Raw genomic sequence first — 27,602 nt, 5'->3', positions numbered from 1 at the left:
CAGGTTCAGTGTATCTGATCTTATGTTGAGGTCTTTGATCCACTTGGACTCGTTTTTTGTGCAAGGTGGTATATATGAGTATATTTGCATTCTACGTACTGATATCCAGTTGGACCAGTACCATTCATTGAAGATGCTTTCTTTCTTCAATTGTATAATTTTGACATCTTCATCAAAACTCAAGTGTCCATAGGTGTGTGGATTTACTCCTCGGTCTTCAATTTGATTCCATTGATGAACCTGTCTGTTTTTATGCCATGCACTTTTTAATTGGTTGTTGTTAATTGCTCTGTTGTAGAACTTGAAATCAGAGGTGGTGATACCTCCAGAAGTTCTTTTATTGTGCAGGATTGTTTTAGGTGCCCTTGGGTTTCTTGGTTTACCATATGAAGTTAAGTATTGTTCTTTGAGGTCTGTGAAGAATTGTGTTGGAGGCCAGGCATTGGTGGTACACGCCTTTAATCCCAGCACTAGGGAGGCAGAGGCAGGCGGATCTCTGAGTTCAAAGCCAGCCTGGTCTCCAGAGTGAGTGCCAGGATAGGCTCCAAAGCTACACAGAGAAACCCTGTCTCGAAAAAACAAAAACAAAAAGTAAGAATTGTGTTGGGATTTTGATGGGGATTGCATTGAATCTGTAGATTGCTTTTGGTGAGATGGCTATTTTTAGTATGTTAATCCTACCAATACATGAGCATGGAAGATCTTTCCATCTTCTTATATATTCGCCAGATTCTTTCTTAGAAGACTTGTCATACAGGTCTTTCACTTGCCTAGTTAGAGTTATACAAAGATATTTTATATTACCTATGGCTATTATGAAAGATGTAATTTCATTGACTTATTTATCAGCTCATGTCTGTTTGCATGTAAGAGGGCTACTCATTTTTTAATTTATTTTGTATCCAGTCACTTTTCTGAAGGTGTTTATGAGCTGTAGGAGTTACCTACTAGAAATTTTGGGTCACTTATGTATACTATCATATCATTTGCTAATAATGATACTTTGACTTCTTTCTTTCCAATTTGTATATCCTTGGTCTTCTTAAGTTATCTTACCACTCCAGTTAAAATTTCAAGTACTATATTGAATAAATATGAACAGTCTTGTCTTGTCCCCAGTTTTAGTGAAATTGTTCTAAGTTTGTTTACATTTAGTTTGATGTTGTATCCACCATGGTCAGGTGGATACATAGCAGAATTCAACAAGGCATTCAAAGAAGATCTACAGCCAATCCTTATTAAACTATTAAACTACTAAAAACTATTTTTTAAAAAACAGCAATAGAAGGAGCACTCCCAAACTCTCTCTGCAAACCAGAATCACTCTAATGCCAGTGAAGGACACACCATAAGGAAAGAAAGCTACAGACCAATATTGCTGATGCAATAGACTCAAACATGCTCAATAATATGGAAGGATACCTTGCTCAGCCTAGATACAGTGGGGCTCTGTCCTGCCCCAAATGATGTGACAGACTTTGATGATACCCTATAGGAGGCCTCACCCTCTCTGTATAAAGTCAGAAGGACAACTGTGCTTGGTATCATCATCTGAGTAGTAAGATAATAAGTAAATCCATCCCTACTTACTATATCTGGGAGGGAAACAGCAAAACACATTCCAAGAACAAACATACAATTTGGAGGAACAGAGGACACAAGACTCTTGTTTTCTTGGAGTTTTCTCACAAGCTCTCAGAATTGTCCTCACACATTCTTGGACCATGTTCCAATAGATGTCTTTCCATTTTCTAATGTCTTTCTATATCACTTTCTCTGAAAGTAGATTTTCATTGTAGATGCCTTTCACTTTTTTGGGTATTCTCAGATATTTTCTTTGAGGATATTTTGAGCAGGAGTGTGTACATGATCACCTTCTCTGTATGTTTGTGCTTGGTATACAGAAAAGCTATTGATTTATGCAAATAGATTCTGTATTCTGTTCCATTTCTTACTTTGTTTACTGTTTCTTGAAGTTTTATGGCAGACTTTTTTGGGATATTATGTCATCTGCAAATAGGGATAGTTTGATTTTTTTTCTTTCCCTATATGTATCCCTTTAATTTCCTTCTCTTGACTTAATGCTCCTGCTGTTACTTCAAGAAAATATTGAAAAGAATTCTGGATAGTAGACAGCCCAGTCTCATTCCAGACTTCAGTGGAATTGTCTCCAGCTGTTCTCCACTTAGGATGACATTGGCTTTAGGATTCTCATATATAGATTTTTTTCAAAAAAAAAAAAAAAAAGGTTGAGGGATGCTCCATCTAGCCCTACATTCTGTGTGACTTTTACTATGAAGGCAACTGAGGTTTTGTCAAAGGTCTTTTATCTTTTGAGAAGATCATGTGATTTTTGTCTGTAAGTTAATTTATGTGATTTGTTACATATATTGTCTTACATATATTTCACCATCCCTGAATTTCAGGGATAAAGCCATCTTTGCAATGGTGGATAATGTTTTTTATGTGTGTGTATTCTATTTGCAAGTGTTTCATTGAGCATTTATTTAAAAAAAACTATCTTATTTTACATACCAATCCCTGTTCCCTCTCCCTCCTGTCCTTCTACTCCCCCCTCCATCTCCTTACCCCACCCCATCACATGAACTTGATTAATCCTCAGAATACCCTCATGCCCAGAATAAAGTAGAAAATTCCATGAGACTTTAGCCCACTTCGAGTTTTTTAATATAATACAATAAACAGAGACCCCTCTAAAAAATGGACCTGGGAACTGAGATTTCTCTCTTTTGTTTGTTTGCAGTTTCTTTTTTTGCTTTTAATTTGTTTTGTTTTCTTTTTTGGAGACAGGGATTATCCATGTAGTTCTGGCTGTCCTGGAACTTGCTTTGTTAATCAGGCTGGCCTTGAACTCAGAGATCCACCTTCCTCTGCCTTCCAGGTGCTGGAATTGAAGGCAAGAGCCACCACTCCCTGGTAGAGAGTTCTCAAAAGAAGAAAAATGGTTTTAAAAAAATCTTAAAAATGATGGCATCCACAGAAATTAGGGGGATATAAATTAAAACAACTTTGAAATTTCATCTTACCTCAATCAGGTTGGCAAAGATCAACAAAACAACAAGTTGACAACAAATGATAGAGAGGATATGTGGAAAATGGCACCATCATTCATTGTTGGTAGAATTGTAAAATAGTTCAGCCATTATGATAATCAGCATGAAGAATTATCAAAAAACAAAAAATAAATCTACTATATGACCTTGCTATGGCAATCCTTGGCATATGGCCAAAGGGCTCAACATCCCACTCCACAAATACTTTCTCAAACATATTCATTACTGTTCTATCCACAATTGCTAGGAAATGTAAACAACCTAAATCTTTCATAACCAACAAATCGATAATGAAAACGTGGAACATATGGAATGATGGGGGTGTCCTTCTGTATGCTCTTAATATTTGTTTCTCTTATTAGTTGATGAATAAAACACTGATTGGTTGTAGCCAGGGAGGAAGTACAGACAGGACTACCAGATGAGGAGAATGCTGGGGAAAAGAGGAGAGAGAGACCTCGAGAAAAACACCACGTAGTTAGTTGCCAAAGGAGTGACATGCTGGACTACAGGTAAGCCACAGCCTCATGGCAATACATAGATTAATAAAAATTGGTTAATAACTGAGAGCTAGCCAGTAAGAAGCCTAAGTCATCAGACAAACAGTTTATAATTAATAGAAGTCTCTGTGTGTTTATTTGGGTAGAAACAGTTGCAGGGCCAGGAGGAACATAACCTCCATCAACAATGGAATACTATTCAGCTGTGACGAAAAATGAAATCATAAACTTTTCAGGTAAATGGATGGAACTACAAAATATTATATTTCATGAAGTAATCAAGACCCAGAAAGACAAGTCTCATGCTCTCTCATCTGAGGTTCATAGCTCCAAATCTTCAGATATGAATATATAGTCTGGAGTAATTGCAGAAATCAGGGAAGTTAAAAAGCTATCATAGCCATAGCTGGGAGGAACAATAGAGAAGAGTTCATCATGGTACGAGTGATGTAACTGAAGAAATGGGAGAGGGGATCTATTTAAGGAAGTGGAGGGAAATAGATACAGAAGAAAGGAGGATGGTAAAATAATAGTGACGTGTCTGAAGTCTTAAGGAATCATACCATTAGCTGTTTTCCTTGATAAATACTTTTAAAACATATTAAGAACATATACAGATTCCGCCGCCGACCGAACCAGGAACAAGGTGAGTGAGTCTCTGCCCGCTCCCGACTCCAGCCCAAAGCATCATACACCCCAACCACCCCCACACCCCCACCCCTGCCTGCGCCTTCAGGCTTGAGCTAGACACACCCAGTCAGGGAGGAGCTCCCTATGCCCCGAATCTGCTAGCACCCCACTCTTCCATTCCGCCCCCCGACAGACCCAGGAACTAGGTGAGTGAGTCTCTGCCCGCTCCCGACTCCACCCCAAAACATCATACACCTCGACCACTCCCACCCCCTCACTCCCACCTGCGCCTCTGGTCTTGGGTTAGACACGCCCAGGCAGGGAGGAGCTCCCTGTGCCCTGAATCTGGTAGCACCCCACTCTTCCATTCCGCCGACTGACCGAGTAACTAGAAACTAGTGAGGAGACTACCAGGAGCGTCAAGACCATCCAGAGTTGTGGACATTGAATTCCTGGCCCCCAAACATCACTAGGTCATAAGAGGAGATAGAGAGACCCCCACCTACACCCACTAAAAGAAGATATGGGGAAAAGACAGAATAAGATTTCAGTCAACAACAGAAAGACCAATATGACACCACCAGAATCTAGGGACTCCACTCCAGCAAGATCTGAAAAGCCCAAAACAGAGCATAAAGATGGGATGGACCTCAAAAATTATCTCAGCAAGATGTTAGAGACCTTTAAAGAGGAAACAAGAAAATCATTAAAGAAATAAAAGAAAAAGCAAACAAAAAATTAAACGAATTGGAGGAAAAGACAAACCAAAAAAATTCAAGAAATAAATAAATCTCTTAAAGAATCTAAAGAAAGCCAAGAAAAAACATCCAAACAAGTGAAGGAAGCTCTTGAAACAGTTCAAAACATGAAAGCTGAAATTGACACAATAAAGAAAACACAGAATGAGACCATGCTGGAATTGGAAAGGCTGGATAAACGATCAAGTACTAAAGATGTAAGTATATCCAACAGAATTCAAGAGATGGAAGAGAGAATCTCAGCTATTGAACTCGCTAGAGGATATACGTTCATCAACCAAAGAAAACCTCAAGTCCAACAAATCCCTGGATAACACAAAATATCCAGGAAATATGGGACACCATAAAGAGGCCAAACCTAAGAATAATAGGTGTAGAAGAAGGTGAAGAAACACTGCTCAAAGGTACAGAAAACATATTCAACAAAATCATAGAAGAAAACTTCCCCAGCCTACAGAAGGATATGCCTATGAAAGTACAAGAAGCTTACAGGACACCAAACAGACTGGACCACAAAAAGAAGTCCCCCGACACATAATAATCAAAACACCAAATCTACAGAATAAAGAGAAAATATTAAGAGCAGCAAAGGAAAAAGGCCAAGTAACATATAAAGGCAAACCAATCAGAATCACACCCGACTTCTCAATGGAAACTCTGAAAGCCAGAAGGTCTTGGATAGATATCCTACAAACACTAAGGGAGCATGGATGTCAACCCAGACTACTGTACCCAGAAAAATTTTCAATCACTATAGATGGAGAAAACAAGATATTCCATGACAAAAACAGATTTAAACAATACATATCCACAAATCCAGCACTACAGAAGGCTCTGGAAGGAAAACTCCAACCCAACGAACATAACTACACTCACAAAAACACTGGCAATAGATAATCTAATTTTACCAAACACAAAAGGAAACAGGAGGGCAAAATCCACATGCAATGATACCACCAACAATAAATCCAAAACAAACAAAAACCAATGAACAATGGACATTAATATCCCTAAATGTCAATGGTCTTAACTTCCCCATAAAAGATATAGGCTAACAGAATGGATACAAAGACAGAATCCTTCTTCCTGCTGTTTACAAGAAATACACCTCAACTTCAAAGACAGGCGTTACCTCAGAGTAAAAGGATGGGAAAAAATTTTCCAATCAAATGGGCTCAAGAAACAAGCTGGGGTAGCAATCCTAATATCTAACAAATTAGACTTTAAACTGAAAGCAATCAAAAGAGATGAAGAAGGGCATTTCATACTCATCACAGGAAAAGTCCATCAAGATGAAGTCTCAAGAACATCTATGTCCCTAATACGAAAGCACCCACATTTGTAAAAGAAACATTACTAAAGCTCAAACCACACATAAAACCAAACACACTTATAGTAGGAGACTTCAACACCCCCCTTACACCATTGGACAGAACCACTAGACAGAAACTTAACAAAGAGACAAAGGATCTGACAGAAGTTATGACACAACTGGGTTTAACATATATCTACAGAACATTCCATCTACAGAACATCTACAGAACACAAAAGAATATACCTTCTTCTCAAGCCACATGCAACCTTCTCAAAAATTGACCACATAGTTGGCAGCAAAGCAAACCTCCACATTTACAAAAGTATTGAAATAACCCCCTGTATCTTATCAGATACCATGCACTAAAGCTAGAATTCAACAGCAATATGAATTGCAGAAAACCTACATTTGCGTGGAAAATGAATAACATCCAATTGCACCATTCCTGGGTTGAGGAAGAAATAAAAAAAGAAATTAAAGATTTCCTAGAATTTAATGAGAATGTAGACACAACATACCCGAACTTATGGGACACCCTGAAAGCAGTGCTAAGAGGGAAGTTCATAGCACTAAGTGCTCACATGAAGAAACTGGAGGAAAGTCACATTAGAGAATTGACAGAACAACTGAAAGCTTTAGAGCAAAAAGAAGCAAACACACCAAGGAGGAGTAGACGCCAGGAAATAATCAACTGAGAGCCGAAATCAACAAAGTAGAAACTAGGAAAACAGTACAAAGAATCAATGAAACAAAGAATTGGTTCTTTGAGAAGATCAATAAGATAGACAAACCTCTAGCCAAACTAACCAAAAGGCAGAGAGAGAGCATGCTAATTAACAAAATCAGAAATGAAAAGGGGGATATAACAACGGACACTGAGGAAATCCAGAGAATCTTTAGGTCATACTTTGAAAACCTGTACTCCACAAAATTGGAAAATCTAAAGGAAATAGACAGCTTTCTGGATAAATATCACTTACCAAAACTAAATCAAGATCAGATAAACAGTTTAAATCAACCATAACCCCTAATGAGATAGAAGCAGTCATCAAAAGCCTCCCAACCAAAAAAAAGCCCAGGGCCAGATGGCTTCACTGCAGAATGCTACCAGAAATTCAAACAAGAGCTAATTCCAGTACTCCTAAAACTGTTCTGCACAATAGAAGCAGATGGGATATTGCCAAACTCTTTCTACGAGGCTACAATCACTTTGATACCCAAGCCACACAAAGATATGACTAAGAAAGAGAACTACAGACCAATATCCCTCATGAACATCGATGCCAAAATACTCAATGAAATATTGGCCAACCGAATCCAAGAACATATCAGAAAAATCATCCACCATGATCAAGTAGGCTTCATCCCAGGGATGCAAGGATGGTTCAACATACGAAAATCCACCAATGTAATCCACTATATAAAAAAAAAAAAACTGAAAAGGAAAAACCACATGATCATCTCACTAGATGCTGAAAAAGCCTTTGACAAAATCCAATATCCCTTCATGATAAAGATCTTGGAGAGAACAGGAATAACAGGAACATATCTAAACATGATAAACCCAATATACACCAAACAAATAGCCAACATCAAAGTAAATGGAGAGAAACTCGAAGTGTTTCCTCTAAAATCAGGAACAAGACAAGGCTGTCCACTCTCTCCATATTCTTCAATATTGTACTTGAAGTTCTGGCTATAGCAATAAAACAAGAAAAGGGGACCAAAGGGATACAAATTGGAAAGGATGAAGTAAAACTTTCACTATTTGCAGACGACATGATATTCTACATTAGTGACCCGAAAAACTCTACCAGGGAACTCTTACACCTGATAAACACCTTCAGCAAGGTAGCTGGATACAAAATTAACTCAAAAAAATCAGTAGCCCTACTATATACAGATGATAAATCCAATGAGAAAGAAATCAGGGAAACATCACCTTTCACAATATCCACAAGCAACATAAAATATCTTGGGTTAACACTAACCAAAAAAGTGATAGATCTTGTACAATAAGAACTTTGAGACTTTAAAGAAAGAGATTAAAGAAGATACCAGAAAATGGAAAGATCTCCCATGCTCTTGCATAGGTAGAATTAACATAGTAAAAATGGCAATCCTGCCAAAAGCAATCTACAGATTCAATGCAATCCCCATCAAAATCCCAACACAGTTTTTCACAGACATTGAAAGAACAATACTCAACTTTATATGGAAAAATAAAAAGCCCAGGATAGCCAAAACAACTCTTTACAATAAAGGATCTTCTGGAGGCATCACCATCCCCGACTTCAAGCTCTACTATAGAGCCATAGTTCTGAAAACAGCTTGGTATTGGCACAAAAATAGACTGATAGACCAATGGAATCGAATTGAAAACCCTGATATTGACCCACGCACCTATGGATACCTTATTTTTGACAAAGGTGCTAAATCTATACAATGGAAAAAAGATAGCATCTTCAACAAATGGTGCTGGTACAATTGGATTCGGACATGCAGAAAATTGCAGATAGATCCATACCTGTCACCATGCACAAAACTTAAGTGCAAATGGATCAAAGATCTCAGCATAAATCCAGCCACACTGAATCTTCTAGAAGAGAAAGTGGGAATTGCCCTTGAACAAATTGGCACAGGAGACTGCTTCCTGAACATTTCGCCAGTAGCACAGACACTGAGGTCTGCAATTAATAAATGGGACCTCCTGAAACTGAGAAACTTCTGCAAGGCAAAGGAAACAGTCAGTAGGACAAAACGACCACCCACAGAATGGGAAAAGATCTTCACCGATCCCACATCTGACAGAGGACTGATTTCCAAAATATATAAGGAGCTCAAGAAGCTAGCCACCAAAACACCAAACAATGAAATTAAAAAGTGGGGTGCAGAACTAAATAGGGAATTCTCAACAGAGGAATCTGAAATGGCTGAAAGACACTTAAGAAAGTGCTCAAAATCCTTGGCCATCAGAGAAATGCAACTCAAAACAACTCTGAGATACCACCTCACACCTGTCAGAATGGCTAAAATCAAAAATACCAATGACAATCTATGCTGGAGAGGATGTGGAGAAAAAGGAACACTCCTCCATTGCTGGTGGGAGTGCAAACTTGTAAGACCACTCTGGAAATCAGTATGGTGGTTGCTCAGAAAAATGAGAATCAGTCTATCTCAAGATCCAGCCATTCCTCTCTTGGGTATATACCCAAATAGGGCATGGACATACAACAAGGACATATGTTCAACCATGTTCATAGCAGCATTGTTTGTAATAGCCAGAACCCTCAACTGAAGAATGGATTGAGAAAATGTGGTACATCTATACAATGGAGTACTACTCAGCAGAAAAAAGCAATGGAATCTTGAAATTCGCAGGCAAATGGATACAACTAGAAGAAACCATCCTGAGTGAGGTAACCCAGTCACAAAAAGACAAACATGGTATGTACTCACTCATATATGAATTTTAGACATAGAGCAAAGGATTACCCGTCTATAATCCTCTTCACCAAAGAAACTAGGAAACATGAAGGACTCTAAGGGATAAATGGACCCCAGGAATGGAAGTGGCATGAACTCCCGAACTAATTGGGGGCATGAGGATGGGGGGAAGGAGCTGCTACAATAAGAGCAAGAGAAGAGGAGAAGAGGAGAGGAAATGGAGGGGCAGAAACATTGAGTTGAGGGAAGAATAGAGGAAAGAGAGCAGGATGAGAGATACCATATCAGAGGGAGCCACTATAGGATGGAGAAGAGATCTGGAACCAGGGAGATCTCCAGAGACCTACAAGGATGACACGATCTGACAATCCAGGCAATGATGGAGAGGATAACCCAAAAGCCCTCCCCTAAAATGAGATTGATGACTTCTCTTTATGCCATTCTAGAGCCCTCACCCAGTGGCTGAAGGAAGCAGAGACAGACATCCACAGATATACACTGGGTCAAAATCGGGAATTTAGTTGAAGAGAGGGAGGAATGAAGAACGAAGGGATCTGTACCAGGTTGGAGAAACCCACTGGAACAGTTGACCTGAACAAGGGAGAGCACATCGACCCCAGATGCTGTCAGGGAGGCTAGACTGATCCAGACCCCTGAACTTGGATGTCAATAAGGAGGCCTCAGCACTCCAGGGAGCCTCTGGTTGTGGATTAGTATTTTTCCCTGGTGCAAGAAGGGACTTTGAGAGCCCATCCCACGTGAAGGGTTACACTCTGGCCCTGGACACATGGGGAAGGGCCCAGGACCAGCATAGGAAGACTTGGTGGACTTTGCAGAGCCCCCATTGAGGGCCCTACCCTGCCTGGGGAGTGGTGGGTGGATGGGGTGGGGGGTAGGCTGGGGGTGGGGGAGGAGGGTGGGGGTGAGGGGAGGGAGAGGGAGAAGGGACTTGAAATAAGCTTGTTCCCTAACTAGAACTAATAAAATAAAAAAGAACATATACAGTAACGTTAGCAAGAAGGCTCAGTGAGAAAAGGGGCCAACAAATCTGATGACCTCAATTGTATTGCTGGGTCCCACATAGTGTAACGAAAATTCCGACTTCCACCAGTTGTCTTCTCCTCTGTACTTGCCAAGGAGACCCTTCCACCAAAAAAAAAGGTAAATAAAAATGTATCGTTTTTCTTTAAAAACTGATAAAGTTTATTTTAACACCATAATATATGGTTGGTTCAACAAATGCAAACTAATAAATGTAATAAAGCATTCAGAGTTAAGGAGAGAAGTTGCATGGTCATCTCAGTAAGTACAAAAAAAGATCTTTGGGAAAATTCAACATCCTTTCTAATACTGAAAATAGAAAGCACATAGCTCAACAAAATAAAGACTGTGACAAACATGTAGACAATGTGAGATTGATAGGGAAATTCTAAAGATGTCTTTTTGGGTGAGTGAGATGGCTTGCAGGGTCAAAACACCTGCTGCTCACTCCTGACAACCAGAGATGGATCCCTAGAATGCACAGTGGAGGAGAGAACTGTGAGTTGGGCCTGCGTGAGTTCACCCTCATGTCTTTCAGCTATTACAGAATTTACATTTTTTTATTTTCTATGTGCAATCATTTTTCCTATATGTATGTCTGAAGCACATGGTCAGAAGAGGGCATCAGATCCCCTGAAACTGGAGTGGAAAAGAACAAATGAAGTGCTTTCACTTAGTGTGTTCCTGGTTGCTATGGAATCGGAAAAAACAAAAAGCATCAGAACTCCTCTCCAAAGCAGGGAGTGCTACAGCTGGGATGGGCACATAGCCAAACAAGCCAGCATAGGACTGCTCTGTCCCTCCATGAATGTGTTGTGAGACTTCCTTCTAAATATTTACATCCATACCCACAGAATAGTGTGGCTCTAAGCCCAAGGCAGAGATGCTCCTTTGTGTAGAGGGTAAAGGTGAATGCAGTCACTCATACCTGCTCAAAGTGCAGAGAACAAGTGATTAAGGAGGGCTCAGTCCTAAACAGGACAACAACACCCCACTTTCCCCATCCAAAGATCCAGGGAATACTTAAAAAGAAAGGACAGAATGTAGGGGAAGTTGTAGCCATGCCTGCTTAGGGGCTGGCTACAGGTGTGCTTGACCAGCCTGCGAGGGAGTGAGAGGCATTCAGGTGGCAGGTTTCAGTTTCACTTTCGGCTTGCTGTACAGACTGCTGCTATGCTGGCTGGCTAGGTCGCTCTGTAAGTAAGGCTTTTCCCTATTAAAATCCCTTGTATTTCTACCTGACTTCGTATTGTAATTTCCCACATTATCAGAAAGCAAAGGCTAGGTAAGGGAAGAGTGTCATGAAACACTACCATCCAGATATGACATTGCCCCTGTAACTGTGAGCACACAGCAGCTATACAAACATGCACAACCTGAGGAAGTAATGAATTGTTAATTGTTGACCACAGCAACTCTTTTTTTTTCTCTTCTAAAGGAAAGCATTTAATTGGGGCCAGCTTACAATTCAGAGGTTTAGTCTATTATCATCATTACAGACAGCAAGTCAGTATGCAGGCAGACATGGTGCTGGAGAAGGAGCTCAGAGTTCTTACATCTTGATCTACAGGCAGCAGGAAGAGACAGAGCCAATAAGCCTGGCTTGAGCTTCTGAGACCTCAAAGTCCACCCCAAGTAGCACACTTTCTCCAACAAGGCCACACCTCCTAATAGTGTCACTCCCCATAAGGCTATGGGGGGCATTTTTATTCAAACCACCACAGTTTCCATGTCAGTCTGACTTCCAATTTCTTAAATTTAAACTTGCTTTTTTCACTTTCCCAACCACAGCCCCCCACCATACGCCCCCTCCCAATCCCTCTACCCCATATCTCCCCCTCCCACCTACCAATCCAATCCTCTTCCATCTCCATCCAGGAAAGGCACATAAAGTATCAATAAAGTGTGGCACATCAAGTTGCAGTAAGACTAAGCACCTCCCCATGTATTAAGGTTGAGCAAGATGACCCAGTATGAGGAGTAGGGTCCCAAAAGCCAGTAAAAGAGTTGAAGACAGCCCCTGTTCTGTTCCACTGTTAGGATTCCCACAAGAGGACCAAGCTACACAACTTTAACACCTATGCAGAATGCCTAGGTCAGTCCCATGCAGACTCCTTGGTTATCAGTTTAGACTCTGCAAGCCCCTATGAGCCCTGGTGAGTTGACTATGTGAGCCTTCCCATGGTGTTTTTGATACTGGCTCCTACACTCCTTTCCCTTCCTCCTCCAAAGGATTCCTGAATTTCACCTAAGGATTAGCTGTGGATCTTTACATCTGCCTCCATCTGTTGCTGCATGACACCTCTCTGATGACAATTGGGCCAGGCACCAATCTGGTCACAGGAAATGGCCAGTTTCGGCTACTTATCCACTATTGCTAGAGGACTAAGCTGGGATCCTCCCCCATAGAACCCTGGGAGATTCCCCTGTGCCAGGCTTGACCACAGCAACTCTTATAAGGAAAACATTTCATTGGGGTGGCCTGCTTACAGTTTCAGAGGTTCAGTCCATTACCATTATGGTGGGGAGCATGGTGGCATGCAGACAGGCACCATGTTGGCTACATCTTGGCTTGCAGGCATCAGGAAATCAAGAATGTGCCGTGGGACAGTAACCTAGGGCAAGAAGTCCAGGGAGAGGAATGGGGACAAGAGACACGAAGAGAATGACCACAAGATGGGATTCTGATCAAGTGGAGAATTTTATTTTTCCCAGGCTAGCTTATATAGTCAGTAGAGTGGGATAAAGGGGAGAGGGAGAAGAGGCCAAGAGCCAGGTGTGAGTTAAGCAGGGTGTCGGAAAACTATAGAAGGAGGATGTTGGCAGGGTAAAAAGTTCATGGGTGGTGGGGTTAGGGAGGGTTACCTAGGAAAGTGGTGGGATGCGGGAGGTTTGCTTAGGTAAATGGGCCTGTGGTTGGAACAAAGGGTTGACGTCTGGGTCATGTTGTTCCTTCTGGGTGCTCATGCTTCTAGAAGCCATTTATAATCAAAAGACAGTTCTATAACCGTGTGGCTTGCCAAGTTTGGCCTAAAGGTTCATGCTAAGCTGTATGGCTCCCAACAAGAATGGACAATATCCTGAGCATAGGAAACCTCAAAGCCTGACCCCACAATGACACTCTTCCTCCAAGGCTATATCCACTCCAACAAGGCCACATTCCTAATAGCACCATTCCTTATTAGATTATGGGGGCCAATTACATTCAAACTGCCACAAAAGGGAAGAAAAAAACAAAAGGAAGAAAGCCAGTCAGTTTGGCCTATTACCTTCTGATTAACATTCTTGAGAGACTGGGCAAGGTACCCATAGAAGGCCTCTCTCTCTCTCTCTCTCTCTCTCTCTCTCTCTCTCTCTCTCTCTCTCCTCTGTGTGTGTGTGTGTGTGTGTGTGTGTGTGTTGAGGGGAGAGGGGGTTCTACAATGAAGATGTTTAGTCTGAGAACCTACTTTCCTCTGAAAATTGGGCACTCCGAGGGTAGACAAAGAAATGAGGGCTCTGGGTCCCTGCTATGGAATTCTGCCCTCTGACAAGAAATGGCCTTACAGCTGTGATAATACACAGGAGACCTTCATAAAATTGAGACTATTGATTGTCCATGGCAGAGGTAAGGCTCACAAGGCCACCATACTTCTCCCCAGGAATTTATAGACAGCAGTTATTAAGGGAGAAGGTTCAGGAGGTCCCACCCCTCCCCACAAGACAGTAAGTAGTTGCTATAGGTAGTGGCTCAGGAAGCCATATCCTTTTCCAAGGGTATACAGACAGTTATCAGTTGTCAAAGGAGACGTTTTTTTTCTTCAGTGGTATTATTAGATCAGACTGGGTTGGGATGGCAAAAACTCCCACCTCAACAGGAGCAGACCACCCTTTAATTAGAACAATGAAGAGCCATAACCTCTCCACCAGAATAGAGACTGTGCACCATGGTACAAGGACTTGATAGTTTGTAGGGTTTGCACTGGAAAGTGCCTATCAAGAAATTTTATTGGTCTTGGTTCTGCATCTGCAATTTCAGATAACAGCCATCTGCACCAACAGGTAATCTTGACCACTGCAGTCTGGGTTTCAGATAGAAACCATCTATGCAAGCAGGTATTTTTGAGTATTTGCCAGGTGGAGAGATATTTTTACCCTTTAGGTATAGCCCTTACCCATGTGCCTGTAAACAACCCCTCACCCACACTCCTGTAAGCAACCCCACTTAAACTCACAGTTTGAACAAGCTAGGCTTGAATAGAATCTCTTCTCACTCTGTCTCATATATAGACATTTCTTCCAGGTAAAGTTCATATACAAGAGGTTACCCTGCCTTCCCCCAATCCATCTCAACCTACTATATCCCTACATTGTGAAGCAAGGGCAAGCATAGTGATGTCACAGATCACCATCATTCTATAATCTGTCTCTCTTTCTGGCCACTCTGGGCCTTGATCAGCCTTTTCTACTGGCACCCCAGATAGAGGAGGTCCACCTTATTAAACAGCCTCATCAGGCCACCTGCAGCTATGGATCTCAAAGGACACCCAAAACTCCAACCCTCCACAAAGGCCTCTAAACCTATTGCCCTGAATTCCAGCACACGCCTGGTAAACAAGAATCTACAGCAAGATTCCCGCAACATGGTTGGCGACAGGCTCCCACCAAAGACAGGTGCTGTGGTTATTGACATGGGCACAGGCACCTGTAAGGTGGGTTTTGCAGGGCATTCCCAACCCACCTACACTGTGGCCACCATCTTGGGTTGCCAGCCCAAGAAACAGACTACCAAGGGCCGGTCAGAGCTGGAAACTTTCATTGGGGAGGCAGCCCGTTGCCGCCCAGAGCTGAGGTTAGTGAAACCTATTCGCCATGGCATTGTGGTGGACTGGGAAGCAGCTGAACTAATCTGGCGGCACATCCTGGAACATGATCTCCGAGTGGCCACCCGGGACCACCCTCTACTATTTTCAGATCCACCTTTCAGTCCCGCCACCAACCGTGAAAAGCTAGTAGAAGTGGCCTTTGAGTCTCTGCACTCCCCAGCCGTATATGTTGCATCTCAATCCGTATTATCAGTCTATGCCCATGGGCGCGTTAATGGACTTGTTGTGGACTCCGGCCATGGCGTCAGCTACACAGTGCCGGTTGTTCAGGGCTACAACCTACCCCATGCCATCCAACGTTTAGATCTGGCAGGCAACCATCTTACGGCCTTCCTAGCAGAGATGCTGCTGGGCTCTGGCTTCTCATTGCGACAGGAGGACCTGGACATAGTGGAAAACATCAAACATCGTTACTGTTACTTGGCCTCAGATTTCCAAAAGGAGCAGGCTCGTCCGAATCAAGAGTGCAAGCAGTCCCTGAAGCTGCCGGATGGACGGACTGTCACTCTGGGAAAAGAGTTATTCCAGTGCCCAGAGCTCCTATTCCATCCCCCAGAGATACCAGGACTGTCACCCATGGGGCTCCCAGCCATGGCTGAACAGAGCCTCATCAAGGTGCCTAGGGAACTCCGGTCCCACGTGGCCCAGAATGTACTCCTGTGTGGAGGCTCCTCGCTCTTCACTGGCCTAGAGGGTCGCTTCAGGGCAGAGCTACTGCACTCTCTGCCACCTGAGGACCATGTGGTGGTGATGGCGCAGCCCAACAGGAACCTCTCCGTGTGGATTGGGGGCTCCATTCTGGCTTCGTTGCATGCTTTCCAGTCCTGCTGGGTCCTGCGAGAACAATATGAAGAAAGGGGACCTCAGGTCGTATACCGAAAATGTTACTAACAGGGGACAAGGTGGGAAGGGCTGAAGGCAGTAAAGCTTTCTCTACAAGCAGAAGAGTCAGTCCTGTTTTCTTCCAGCACTATCCCATGCTCTTAGGTCCACCCAGATGACTCATGTTCTCATTAAGCCACTAGCCTCCAATCTCTAACTTACCCCTCAACCCCTTACCCTCCCATCTCCACCCCTCACACCCCTGGTATCTTCTCCTCAAAACATCCCTGATGGAAACTACTCTAAAGTATCCATGACCATCCCTCTGAGAGACCCTAATTCTAATCCCTTAAATATACTTCTATTAAGAGAAATACATAATCTGTGAGGTTAAGATATCTTTTATTAGATAAATGCCAGCCAAACGCAAGCCAGAGCATGCCAGGGGCAGCAAGACAGGGAGGCCAGAGAGAAGGGCCCCCATGTGCCTTTTCTGTCCCTTTAAACCCTATCCAGCGTCACCCTGGCATCACCTTGACCACACCCTGGTGGGCATGGTCAGGCACACCTGTAGCCAGCTTCTAGCAGGTATGGCTTACATTGTCCCCTACATACTAACCTCATAACAAACGCTAAAACAACATCACCTTTTAGTCCTGTCAACCTACTTTCCAGGGATCTGTAGCGTATCTATCCATCTGGCATCCTGAAGTTCTCAGGTTGGGGAAAGCAAACAGACACATCTAAACATTCCCAAGATACCCTCAGAATCACACATATACTACACACACACACACACACACAGAGAGAGAGAGAGAGAGAGAGAGAGAGAGAGAGAGAGAGAGAGAGAGAAGGGGGGACCAAATCTCCATGGACACTTAAGCAATTTTAGGTCATCCCCTTTGATAGACTTCCTCAACTGCTCCAAACCATTCCCCCAAAAATTCTTGACAAAATGTTCTATATACCACACCCCTGAATTCTTCCAAGAATACACCAACTCTCCCCACCCTCCGTGACTACACCCTTATTTGTTATCATTTTAAGCATACCCCTTTTAGTCCACTCATTTTTTTTTCTTAATCCATCCATGGATTTCTTCTCCCTTTGAGAATTTTGTGCATGTATACAATGTGTCTTCGTAGTCACCTCTCATTTCCCCTCCAGAGCCTTCCAGAGCCTCCCAGAGACCCTCCCCCACAACCTCCTTCCAACTTCAAGACATCTTTAAATAGCCCATTGAGTCCACTCAGCCAATGCTGGCCATGTGTACATGAGTGTATGGCCGTGCACTGTCATGTAGGCATCCACACAGGTAACACTTCCCTCAAGAAAACTCATTCTCCCTATCCAAAGCTCCTCAACTTGGGAGTGGGGCTACATGAGCCCCCTTTTCCATCTATGCTGGAGTGTTGAATGGCTTGATACTGCATAGGTCTTGTGTAGACAACCACAGCTGCTGGAGTTCATAAATGCAATTGCCTTGATGTGTCATGACGATACTATTTTCCAACAGTCCTCACCGGCCTCTAGCTTTTAAGAATTCTCTGCCCCCTCTTCTGTGATGTTGATGTCTTATTCTAGGGCTGAGAACTCTCATTTACTCAGTCTCTGACCATCTGCAGGGTCTCTGTATTACTTGCTTTTCACCGCAAAGCAAATCTCGGATGGACTAAAGCTGATCTAATCTATCACCACTGGAAGATAGGAAGGGTGTCAGGAGTGGGGGCCATTCACTTGTTGCTGGAGCTTCTTTCCCATCAGGTCCCTCTTCTTAGCCCCAAATGACACACAGAGACATACTAATTTATAAACTGTTGGCCAGTGACTAGAACTTCTTATTGGCTAGCTCTCTCAAATATTAACCCATAACTACTAATCTATGTATTTCTACATGGCCTTATCTTACCAGAGAACACCTGGTGTATCCTGTCTTCCTGGTCCCTTTTCCACACCTCTCTGCCTACATTTCCCAGAATTCTTCTCATCTCCTAGTCCCGCCTATCTTCCTGCCTCTACTGGCTATTGGCCAAACAGTGGTTTATTCATCAATCAATAAGAGAAACATATATACAGAAAGACATCCCCCATCACTAACTCTTAGCTAACCAAACCCCTTTGTTCTCTCCAGACTCCACAGATAAATGCTACACCTCCATCCACCACCTTCAAGGCCTCCTTTAAATGACCTACTAAAGGATCCTCTGGCATCTGAAACTCACCCCCAAAACTATCCCCTCCCCATCATGATTATCTCTCCAGACCTTGCTCTCAGGATCCTGTAATCAGAGTCTCTCACAACTCATCTCCACCAGTACCCTTCAAAGGACGCCAAGACCCCAAACCTTTGAATGGTCCCTACTGCTCAACGCTGACATAATTGTTTCCACCAGAAACAGTCCCACATGGCCACCTTACAAGGATGCTTTCTGACTCTATTCCTCCCCCTCACATCCTCCCAGGAAGACTCTGGCCTCCCAGATTTGGGTCATAATATATATGTATTTCAGGGGCATCCTTCTGCTGAACCTATTAATATCTAATCTACTAAGCCCTCTTTGTGTTATAATCTCCCAATTGCTTCCCCATGCCTCCTCCCCAAAGACACTCCTGCAGGGTCTTCCCTGTGTTGAATCCCCAGAACACTCTTCTGTGGAATTCACCACAGGACCAATTCCCAGGTGCCCTGTTATCAGCCCAGACTAGGATACCAATGGTTAACAAGGTTCTCAAGAGCAACCCATTAAACTATGACCCACAATCAGATGTTCCACATAAGAGACACCTGGACAGTGACTCCCTCCACCTGCCCTAATACATGTAGCTAAGGGCCAGTTGTTCTAGCCACTCACAACCCTATTTCCTTTCATTCATTCAGAGCTGATCGCCATCTCATTAGATTGATTCTCAGCCTATGACTTCAACACAGCCTCAGGGACTTTCTCTGCCCTGGACCCTGAGGCCTCTCCAGCCCAGCTGAGCCTAGAGTAGGCACCCAGTTCTTCCCCAGAAGCACCTGGAGTCCTCTCTGGAGGTAGGACCTTCTTCACCAGTCCTCCAGTAGAAACTGAGGGACACCAGGACCCCAGCCAGAAATGGGGCACATGTGTGCCCAGTTTGTTGTTACAATAAACAGATGTCCCTGGAGTATATTCAACTCTATCGCAGTCCTTCATAACCCTCAACAGGAAGTGTCATTCTATCATGGGCCACTGTCTAGCTGCTTACATGCTGTGTGTCTGTGTCTCTGCCTACATCCCTAATAGCTGTGTCTTGTGCTGTGGTTGCATGTACACGTACATGTATAGTGTAATGCACATGTGTAAGCAGGAACTAAGGGTATTATTGGATGTCCTGCTGTTATCATTCTCTACTTTGTTCCTTGAGACAGGGTTTTTCACTGAACCTGGAGCCAGATTGGCAGCCAAGATTGGCAGACAGAAGACTGGCAGTCTTAGCGAACCTTCCTGTCTCCCCATCCACACTCGCAGTACTGCGGTTAGAGATCTAACTCTTTACATGAATCGTGGGAGGGTTTTTATTTTGTTTTTCTTTTTGTTTTTTGTTTTCTAGACAGGGTTTTTCTGTGTAGCCTTGGTTGTCCTGAAACTCACTCTATAGCCCAGGATGACTTTGAACTCACCTATCTGCCTGCTTCTGCTTCCTGAGTGTTGGAATTAAAGGTGCCATAACACTTACCCACCCAGCTGTTGTGCTGTTTTTAGAATGGGTCTAATATTGTCCAAGGTACTCTGGAACTCACATACATCACACACAGCACACAAATTACATTCACACACAACATTCATACACAACACACACATTATGTTCACACACACATCACACACACTCATACACAAACACACACACATTTACACATTCCACACACATCACTTTCACACATATTACATACACACCAAACTCTGACACCAAAATCATATACACTCACACATCATATTCACACATATCACACACACATACACATATCACATACTCACACACATCTTTTCTGCTCTCACTCTCCTAGCATAACTCTTTGTGTGTGCATGCGTGTGTGTGTGTGTGTGTGTGTGTGTGTGTGTGTGTGTGTGTATGCATTTGTTTTTTGCCTGCATGTATGCCTGTGTGAGAGTGTTGGGTCCCATTGAACTGTGGTTACAGACCACTGTGAGCCTCCATGTGGGTGCTGGGAATTGAATCCAGGTTCTCTGGAAGAGCAGCCTGTGCTCCCAGCCAAGGAGCTGTCTGCAGGCTGCCTAACATCCTCTCTGTTTGTGGAGCACTCTAACGTGGCCCACCAGAAAACGGGGGTGCACAAGACAGAACACTAAATATTTGTCTTTATGAGTCTGGGTTAACTCACTTAATATGTTTTCTAGTTCTACCCATTTTCTTAGAAATTTCACAATTTTATTTTTATTGTTGAATAAAAGACTACAGATGAAGAGTCAGGTAGGTCATGGGGACTCAACCAAAACTAAGTATGAAAATGCCCTAAGGAAATCTGTTCCTTTGTATGCTGTTTTTTTTTCTTTTTTCCCCTTTTATTAAAAATAAATTCTTTTCTCATACACTTTATCCTGATTACAATTTCTCCTCCCTTTACTCCTCATAGTTCCTCCCTGCCTCCACTCCCATCAAATCCACTCCCTTTCTGTCTCCCATTAGAAAAGAACAGGTTTCTAAGAGGTAACAAAACATAACGAAATAAGATATAATAAACTAAAACGTGCGCTAATTTTACTGGAAACAAAATGTCATTAATCTTTATGAAGAAAAGGGAGAAGAATAGAGGGAAGGAGAGAGGGAGGGAGGGAGGGAGGGAGGGAGAGGGAGGGAGGGAGGGAGGGAGGGAGATCTCTAAATGGGCCAGGTTAGCAAGCAGAGAGCAGGCACTTTTCTGTCCTTCCCACCAGGGGGCAGCAACTTTAAGTTCAAAAACCAAGTTAGCTTTGACTCTAACAGTAGTTCTCAATCTTCCTAGTGCTGTGACCTTTTAATCAAATTCTTTATGTTGTGCTGACCCCAACCATAAAAATACTTCCCTTGCTACTTCATAGCTACTTCATAACTGTAATTTTGCTATTTATGAACCCTAAAGCAAATGTCTGTGTTTTCCAATGGTCTCAGGCAGCTCCTGGGAAAGGGTCATTTGTCCCCCAAAGGGGTGGCAACCCACGGGTTGAGAGCTGCTGCTTTTACACAACAGGGTCAAAGGCAATGGTGGTGACATCAGGAGAAAATTCTTCCAAATGATAAGGGGGTGGACAGTGAGAAAAGAGAAAAATCTAGAAAAGGAGAAGAGGGAGAATGGAGAAGACGACAGAAGCCGAGAGGGGGGACACAGGAAAACAGAGCTGAAGTTGGGAGGGCAAAGTGCTGGGGCACAGGAAGGATGGGAGGGAAGGGGGTGGAAGGAGGTGTGGATTTCATCAAAACTACATGTGTGCCTGAAATTATCAAATAATAAAAAGAAGACAGACTGTCTCAGATGCCACAGGAAGCGGAGAGTGTCCAGAAAACTCACCTTCTTGCAGACTACCAGGACACCTACAGGCCTTCATTTACCCCAAGCTGAGAGTTACCCCAACTCTAATAATTCCCTGGGTCAGAACATTCATCAACCAACCTCCAGACATGAAGCATTCCCATTTACATACTCCCAATGATGAAGCTCTCACTACCTGAATGCTATTAGAACTCTCGCCTCCTCATGTGACTACTTAGGTTCCATCCAGCATCAGAACCTAACCCCATTTATTCAGAACCCTGAAGACTCTCATAAACACCCACACACATCCTAAAGTCCATGTACTCTAAGTCCCAGAGTACCCAGTTCCCTCAATGTCTGGTTAAAGTCTTTCACAAACATGCATTCATAACACATGGTGATCTAAAGAAAATAAAGTCAAGACATGGGGTCTCTGCCTTCCAAATCCTTGTAACAGAGGCAACGTCTGTCACGTCTCTGTTTTAGACCTGTTTTTTCCAACTTCCAGTGAGCTGGCATCTGTCCCTTTCACAGATCCCAAAGTTCTTCCTTTCTGAAGACCCCAGAATCCATCCTCTCTCTCTCTCTCCAGCCCTTCTCTCTCTCTCTCTCTCTCTCTCTCTCTCTCTCTCTCTCTCTCTCTCTCTCTCTCTCTCTCTCTCTCTCTCTCTCCTCTCTCTCTCCTCTCTCTCTCTCTCTCTCTCTCTCTCTCTCTCTCTCTCTCTCTCTCTCTCGTGCAGGTGTAGGGTGCAGACACTTGTAAACTTGTGTGCAGAGACCAGAGAACAACACTGGGTGTCCTGTTGTACCATTCTTTGGCTTCTTCCCTTGAAGTGTGGTCTCTTGTTGAAGCCGAAGTTTGTCATTTCTGCTAGACTAGCTAGCCAGTGAGCTCCTAGGATCTGCCCATCCCCTGCCTCCCAGTACTTGGCTTACAGACTCTCACAGCCATGCACAGATGTTTCATGGGTGCTGAGGATTCAAAAGCAGTCTGTCATGCTTGCATAGTAAGCACTGTAATCCATCCACTAAGCCACCTCCTCATCCCTTGAACCTTCTCTTAGGAACCAGAACACTTCATGGTGGACCATTACAAAGGACTTAGAAAGCCTAAATCAGAACATATTGCTTCCTGCTCAGAATTTTCTGGTGACGTGTTATGACATGCAAACCCAGTTCTGACCATCTTTCGACACTTCTCTTTGGCTGCCCTTCAAGTTCCCCTCTACTCAGCCATGCTTGCACTTTTCCTTCTGGTTTATAGGATGCATGCCCTCTCCAATTCATCTTGGAACCTTTACCCTAAGGACCTTTAAAGGTGGCCTTTTGAGACACAGGAAATATGGTTAAAGGAGAGCACTAGGGTACCCCCTCATTCAATCTGGTCAGCTGGCGACCTAAGAAAAGATTAGACTGGATGTCGTGGTGTAGTTCAGGATAGATGGAGGCAGGGGGGCCCGAGTTCAAAGTCATGTCATGTCATCACGATGAGGAGGCAGGATGTGCACAAGCTGCTACTTAGCTCCCTTTCTTCAGTGTACACAGTCCAGCATCCCCTGCAGAGAATGGTCATACTTGTGTCAACTAAGTCATCAAGACCCTCCTCTCCAGGCATGCACAGAGGACCTTCTCCCAGGAGATTCTAGGGTTTGTTGAGGATTAGCACTAGCTGTTGCAGGATGCTTGTACCCTGTTAGGTGGGCATGAGACTATATGATGTCCTTGATTTGGAGATTAAGCATGACTTAAGGAGATACATCTGGAGATTGACTAGACAAGGGGTGGATGCGTGCTGGTGAGCTTCATGTATCACGTTGGCTGGCTCCTGCTACACAAAAGTTAGGTCAGATACTAAATGTTTCTGTGAAGATACTTTTAGGTAGAAGTAAGCTTCAGGTCAATGGACGGGATAATGTGGATGGACAGCCATAACAGGGTGACCCTCACCTTAATAGAAAGAGTCTTGGATGCAGGCAGTACTCCCTGCTTCTTTGCAGTATCCTTAATAAAGTATTCAGGGAGGAGGAGGAGGGAGTGGAGGCAGAGGGAAAGAGGAGAAAGGAGGAGGAAAGGAGAAAGGAAGAGGAGGAAGCAGGATATCCTACACCTGAAGAAAATACATCACCCTCTTCATCTTCATCATCATCATCCTTCTCCCCCTCCTCTTCCTCTTCCTCCTCCTCCTCTTCCTCTTTCTCCTCCTCCTCCTCTTCCTCTTTCTCCCCCTCCTGCAGTCACCAACTACCTATAGACCTTCACAGAAGCACAGGGCCTCATGACCTCCTCCCACCTCTATGACTGACAGTCAAGCTTAACCTTCTGCGGGTCTTATGCTGCAGGCGCTTAAAGATGCCAAGTTGAGTGTGGCGCCACATTGCCTGGAAGACAGTGTCCACTCCATTCTGCTTTTACATTCTTTCCTGCCCCCAAGATGCTCCCTGGACCTCATATAGGGACTCAGCAGCCATTTATTCTCAGCACTCTATTTACAAGTCTCTGCGGCTACAGCTCGAAAAGGAAGTTCCTCTGACCAAAGCTGACAGCATCACTGAGCAATCCTGGGAGTCTCACTCATCCCTGGCTTCTCCCACAACCCTGGGAGGTGGTAGTACCATTGACATATCAGTACTATGGTGAGAGAAAACGAGGGCCAGGAGTTGAATCAAAGCAAGCTGGAGCTCTCTCCTCTCTGTGTGGGGATCTAGGCCTGGATCAGAGTTCCTTGCCTTCCTCTCTGCTCCTTAGACCTTTGAAGATGATGCCAGGAAGCCTGGGGAGCAGGGGCTATCCCTATACTTGCAGAGAGTCACAACGGGTCATGAGGACCACACTGGTGGCCCTAAGGGCAGGGCAGTGGTCCTTTCCATCCCTCCTATTCCACATCCCACAGAGGCTTCAGGCACACACATGTCCTGCCCACCCGTCTGCACTGTGGTCTGGAGCTCACTGACGAATTTAACTGGTGATCTCTAATCCAAGGAGACCCTGTCTCAACAATAAAGATGGGACCAGAGACATGACTCAGCAGGTAGAGGTGCTTACCACACAAGCCTGTGACCTGAGTTCAATCCCCAGGTCCCACATAAAGGTGGAAGGAGAGAACTGCCCCCACCGTGTCTTCTCTTGACCTCTACACATGTGCGGTGGCATGCTTGCTGCCTCCACAACAATAATAATGATTCTAGCAATAGTAATAATTCTTAATGGAAGTGTACTGGAAACAAAAGAACGACTCTGGAGAGTGCCCACTGGCCTCCACACCCACATGCACAACAGCATACACATACGATTTTTTAAATAAAGCCAAAAAATAATTTTTGTGAGCAGTGGTGGCGCACACCTTTAATCCCAGCTCTCAGGAGGCAGAGGCAGGCAGATCTCTGAATCAAAGGCCATCCTGGTCTACAGTGCAAGTTCCAGGACCGCTAGGGCTGCCCAGAGAAACCCTGTCTCAAAGATAAATAAATAAATTAAATAAATAAATAAATAATTTGGAATTGAAGCCAGCCCCATAAGGAGAATTCCTGCATAGTACTGTAACCCTAGACAGAAGCCCATGACTGGGCCGTGATGGGCCGTAATAGACCCCAAGGAGAATCTGCTACTGTTGTTCTGCTAAGTGGACATGGTATCAAATGGCCTTCTGTGGGTCACTTATATCCATAGACCGGTGCTGCTCTCAGTGTGGTTCATAGAAGCTTCATTTTGCAGTGTGAAATGTTCAATGCAAAGATTCAGAGCTGATCTTAGCACTGAGAGTAAGTGACCGTTGAGTGCCCTAACTGGGACATCAATGTCACCCCTCCAAGGCCCTGGAAATTGTGCAGAGAACAGAATCAATCTAAGTACTGGAGGGTGGGGGAGACTGCCGTGAAATGTCTTCAGACACGATGTGTATGTTGCACTCAGGAACTAAGGTGAGCTAAGGTTACCTGCAGGAGAGTGGGCCCATCAGCATTCCACCGGGACATGGGAAGGCGCTCGCCAGACCCCACCTCTTCCTGAGCATCTGCTGGCAGTTAGCTGCTGCTAGGAGGATGGAGAGCCCTTTTCTTAAGCGGCGTAGCCACTGGCTAGTTACCCCATTCTTGTAAATAACCATGTTCCGTGCTAGTGGGAGCAACCCTAGTGAAACTCCACGTGCCACAGAAAACACAAAGGCGAGAAAGTGGGGCATGAATTTATTGAAAAGCAAAAGTTCAGTGGACACAGGAGGGGACAACGGAAGGGAAGGAAGTGAGAAAAATGCAATATATATATATATATATATATATATATATATATATATCTCCACGAAAAGATGGAATGAATGAAAGACTATTTGCAAATGGACCCTTTCTGAGAACAAGGCACTCTGGATATTGAAGAACAGTCAACGGCTGGGGAACGGCATTCCAGGCAGAGGCAACATCACGTGGAGACCGGAAGCCGCAAAGGACTTGGATGTCAGTGCGCTGACATCCATTGTAGTCAGGTGATGCGAGGCAAGGCGTGGTACAGATGAGCCTCTGTTTCCCCAGCTGTTCATGAGAATCACAATCAGAGAGGATTTGTCCAAGAAATGTTAAGGAAGGGCTGGGGAGACAGCTCCGTTAGAGTGCTTGCTGCCCACATATGCCTGTGACCCCAGCACTGTTGTGAGCTAAAACAGGAGTACGGCTTTATAGCTGCCAGCCTTGCTCTGGTGAGAGTCTGTGTCAATAAGGTGGAGGGTGATAGAGGACACTGCTGAAGACCTCCCTTGGCCTTCATGTGCGTGCACAGGTGTATATACCTGCATATACAAAGGCCTGCGCGCGCGAGCGCGCGCGCGCGCGCGCGCGCACACACACACACACACACACACACGAAGTCCAGGGGAAAGCATTGGCAGGCACTCTATTAAATCAGAGAACCAGGCAATAAGCCCACTTGTCACGGTGACAGACCATCAGGAGTCATTAATTCCATGTTTAAGCTTCCACGTCCTTCAAAACCCCCTGGTCTTGCATAGCCCTTATCTGCAGTGTCGCTAGCTGGGGCCATCTTAGTTCTACCATATTTTTGATCTCTTCCTGTTTATCTGAGCCTGCCAGATTTTCTCTGGGGCTAACCCTGGCCACTTCCCTGCTGACCAGACTCCTCCAACCTCAACCTTACCCTTCCATCATCTCCCACAAGCGCCTGATACCTGCCCCACACACACTCTTGTCAAAAAGGCTTACTTACTGGAAAAAAAGTGATAAAAGAAAAGAGGGAGCTGGGAGAAATGGCTCTGCACACAAATAAAATGTTTACATTCTCCAGGGTGATGATGGATAGCACACAAGTGGAATTTTCAAGCTCTGGGTTCAATTAACAGAACCTGCCTTGATATAAAAGACGGAGAGTGATCAAGGAACACACCATGAATCAACCTCTGACCTCTACATCCAAGTTCACACAAACGCACATACATGCAAGTGTGAATACACACCTGCACACCACACATTCCTTCTCTGGTGTGCTCCTTTGTGCTCTTTTGTTGCTGGGATGAAACAAGGACTGAAAGCAAGCAACGCGGAGAGAAAACCATTTATATCTTACAAGTACAGCCTATCACCAGCCCAAGCCCTGGCCTTTCTTGATTGACACGGAAGTGGGTAGCCAGGCTCACTGTAGGGAGTGTTTCCCCTAGGCT

General features: G+C 44.0%; 1 protein-coding gene across 1 annotated transcript; it reads left to right on the top strand.

The window, feature by feature from the left end:
* Positions 1 to 15,273: 15,273 nt before the first annotated feature.
* Positions 15,274 to 16,521, top strand: Actl9 (actin like 9). Its single transcript, XM_027418133.1, has one exon. It carries the CDS (start codon positions 15,274 to 15,276, stop codon positions 16,519 to 16,521), a length of 1,248 nt encoding a protein of 415 aa, XP_027273934.1.
* The last annotated feature ends 11,081 nt before the right edge of the window (positions 16,522 to 27,602 follow it).

This window comes from Cricetulus griseus, chromosome 5, assembly GCF_003668045.3.
Source record: "Cricetulus griseus strain 17A/GY chromosome 5, alternate assembly CriGri-PICRH-1.0, whole genome shotgun sequence".
Taxonomy (NCBI): domain Eukaryota; kingdom Metazoa; phylum Chordata; class Mammalia; order Rodentia; family Cricetidae; genus Cricetulus; species Cricetulus griseus.
Note: the sequence above shows the minus strand (reverse complement) of the source record. Positions and strands in the feature narration are given on the sequence as shown.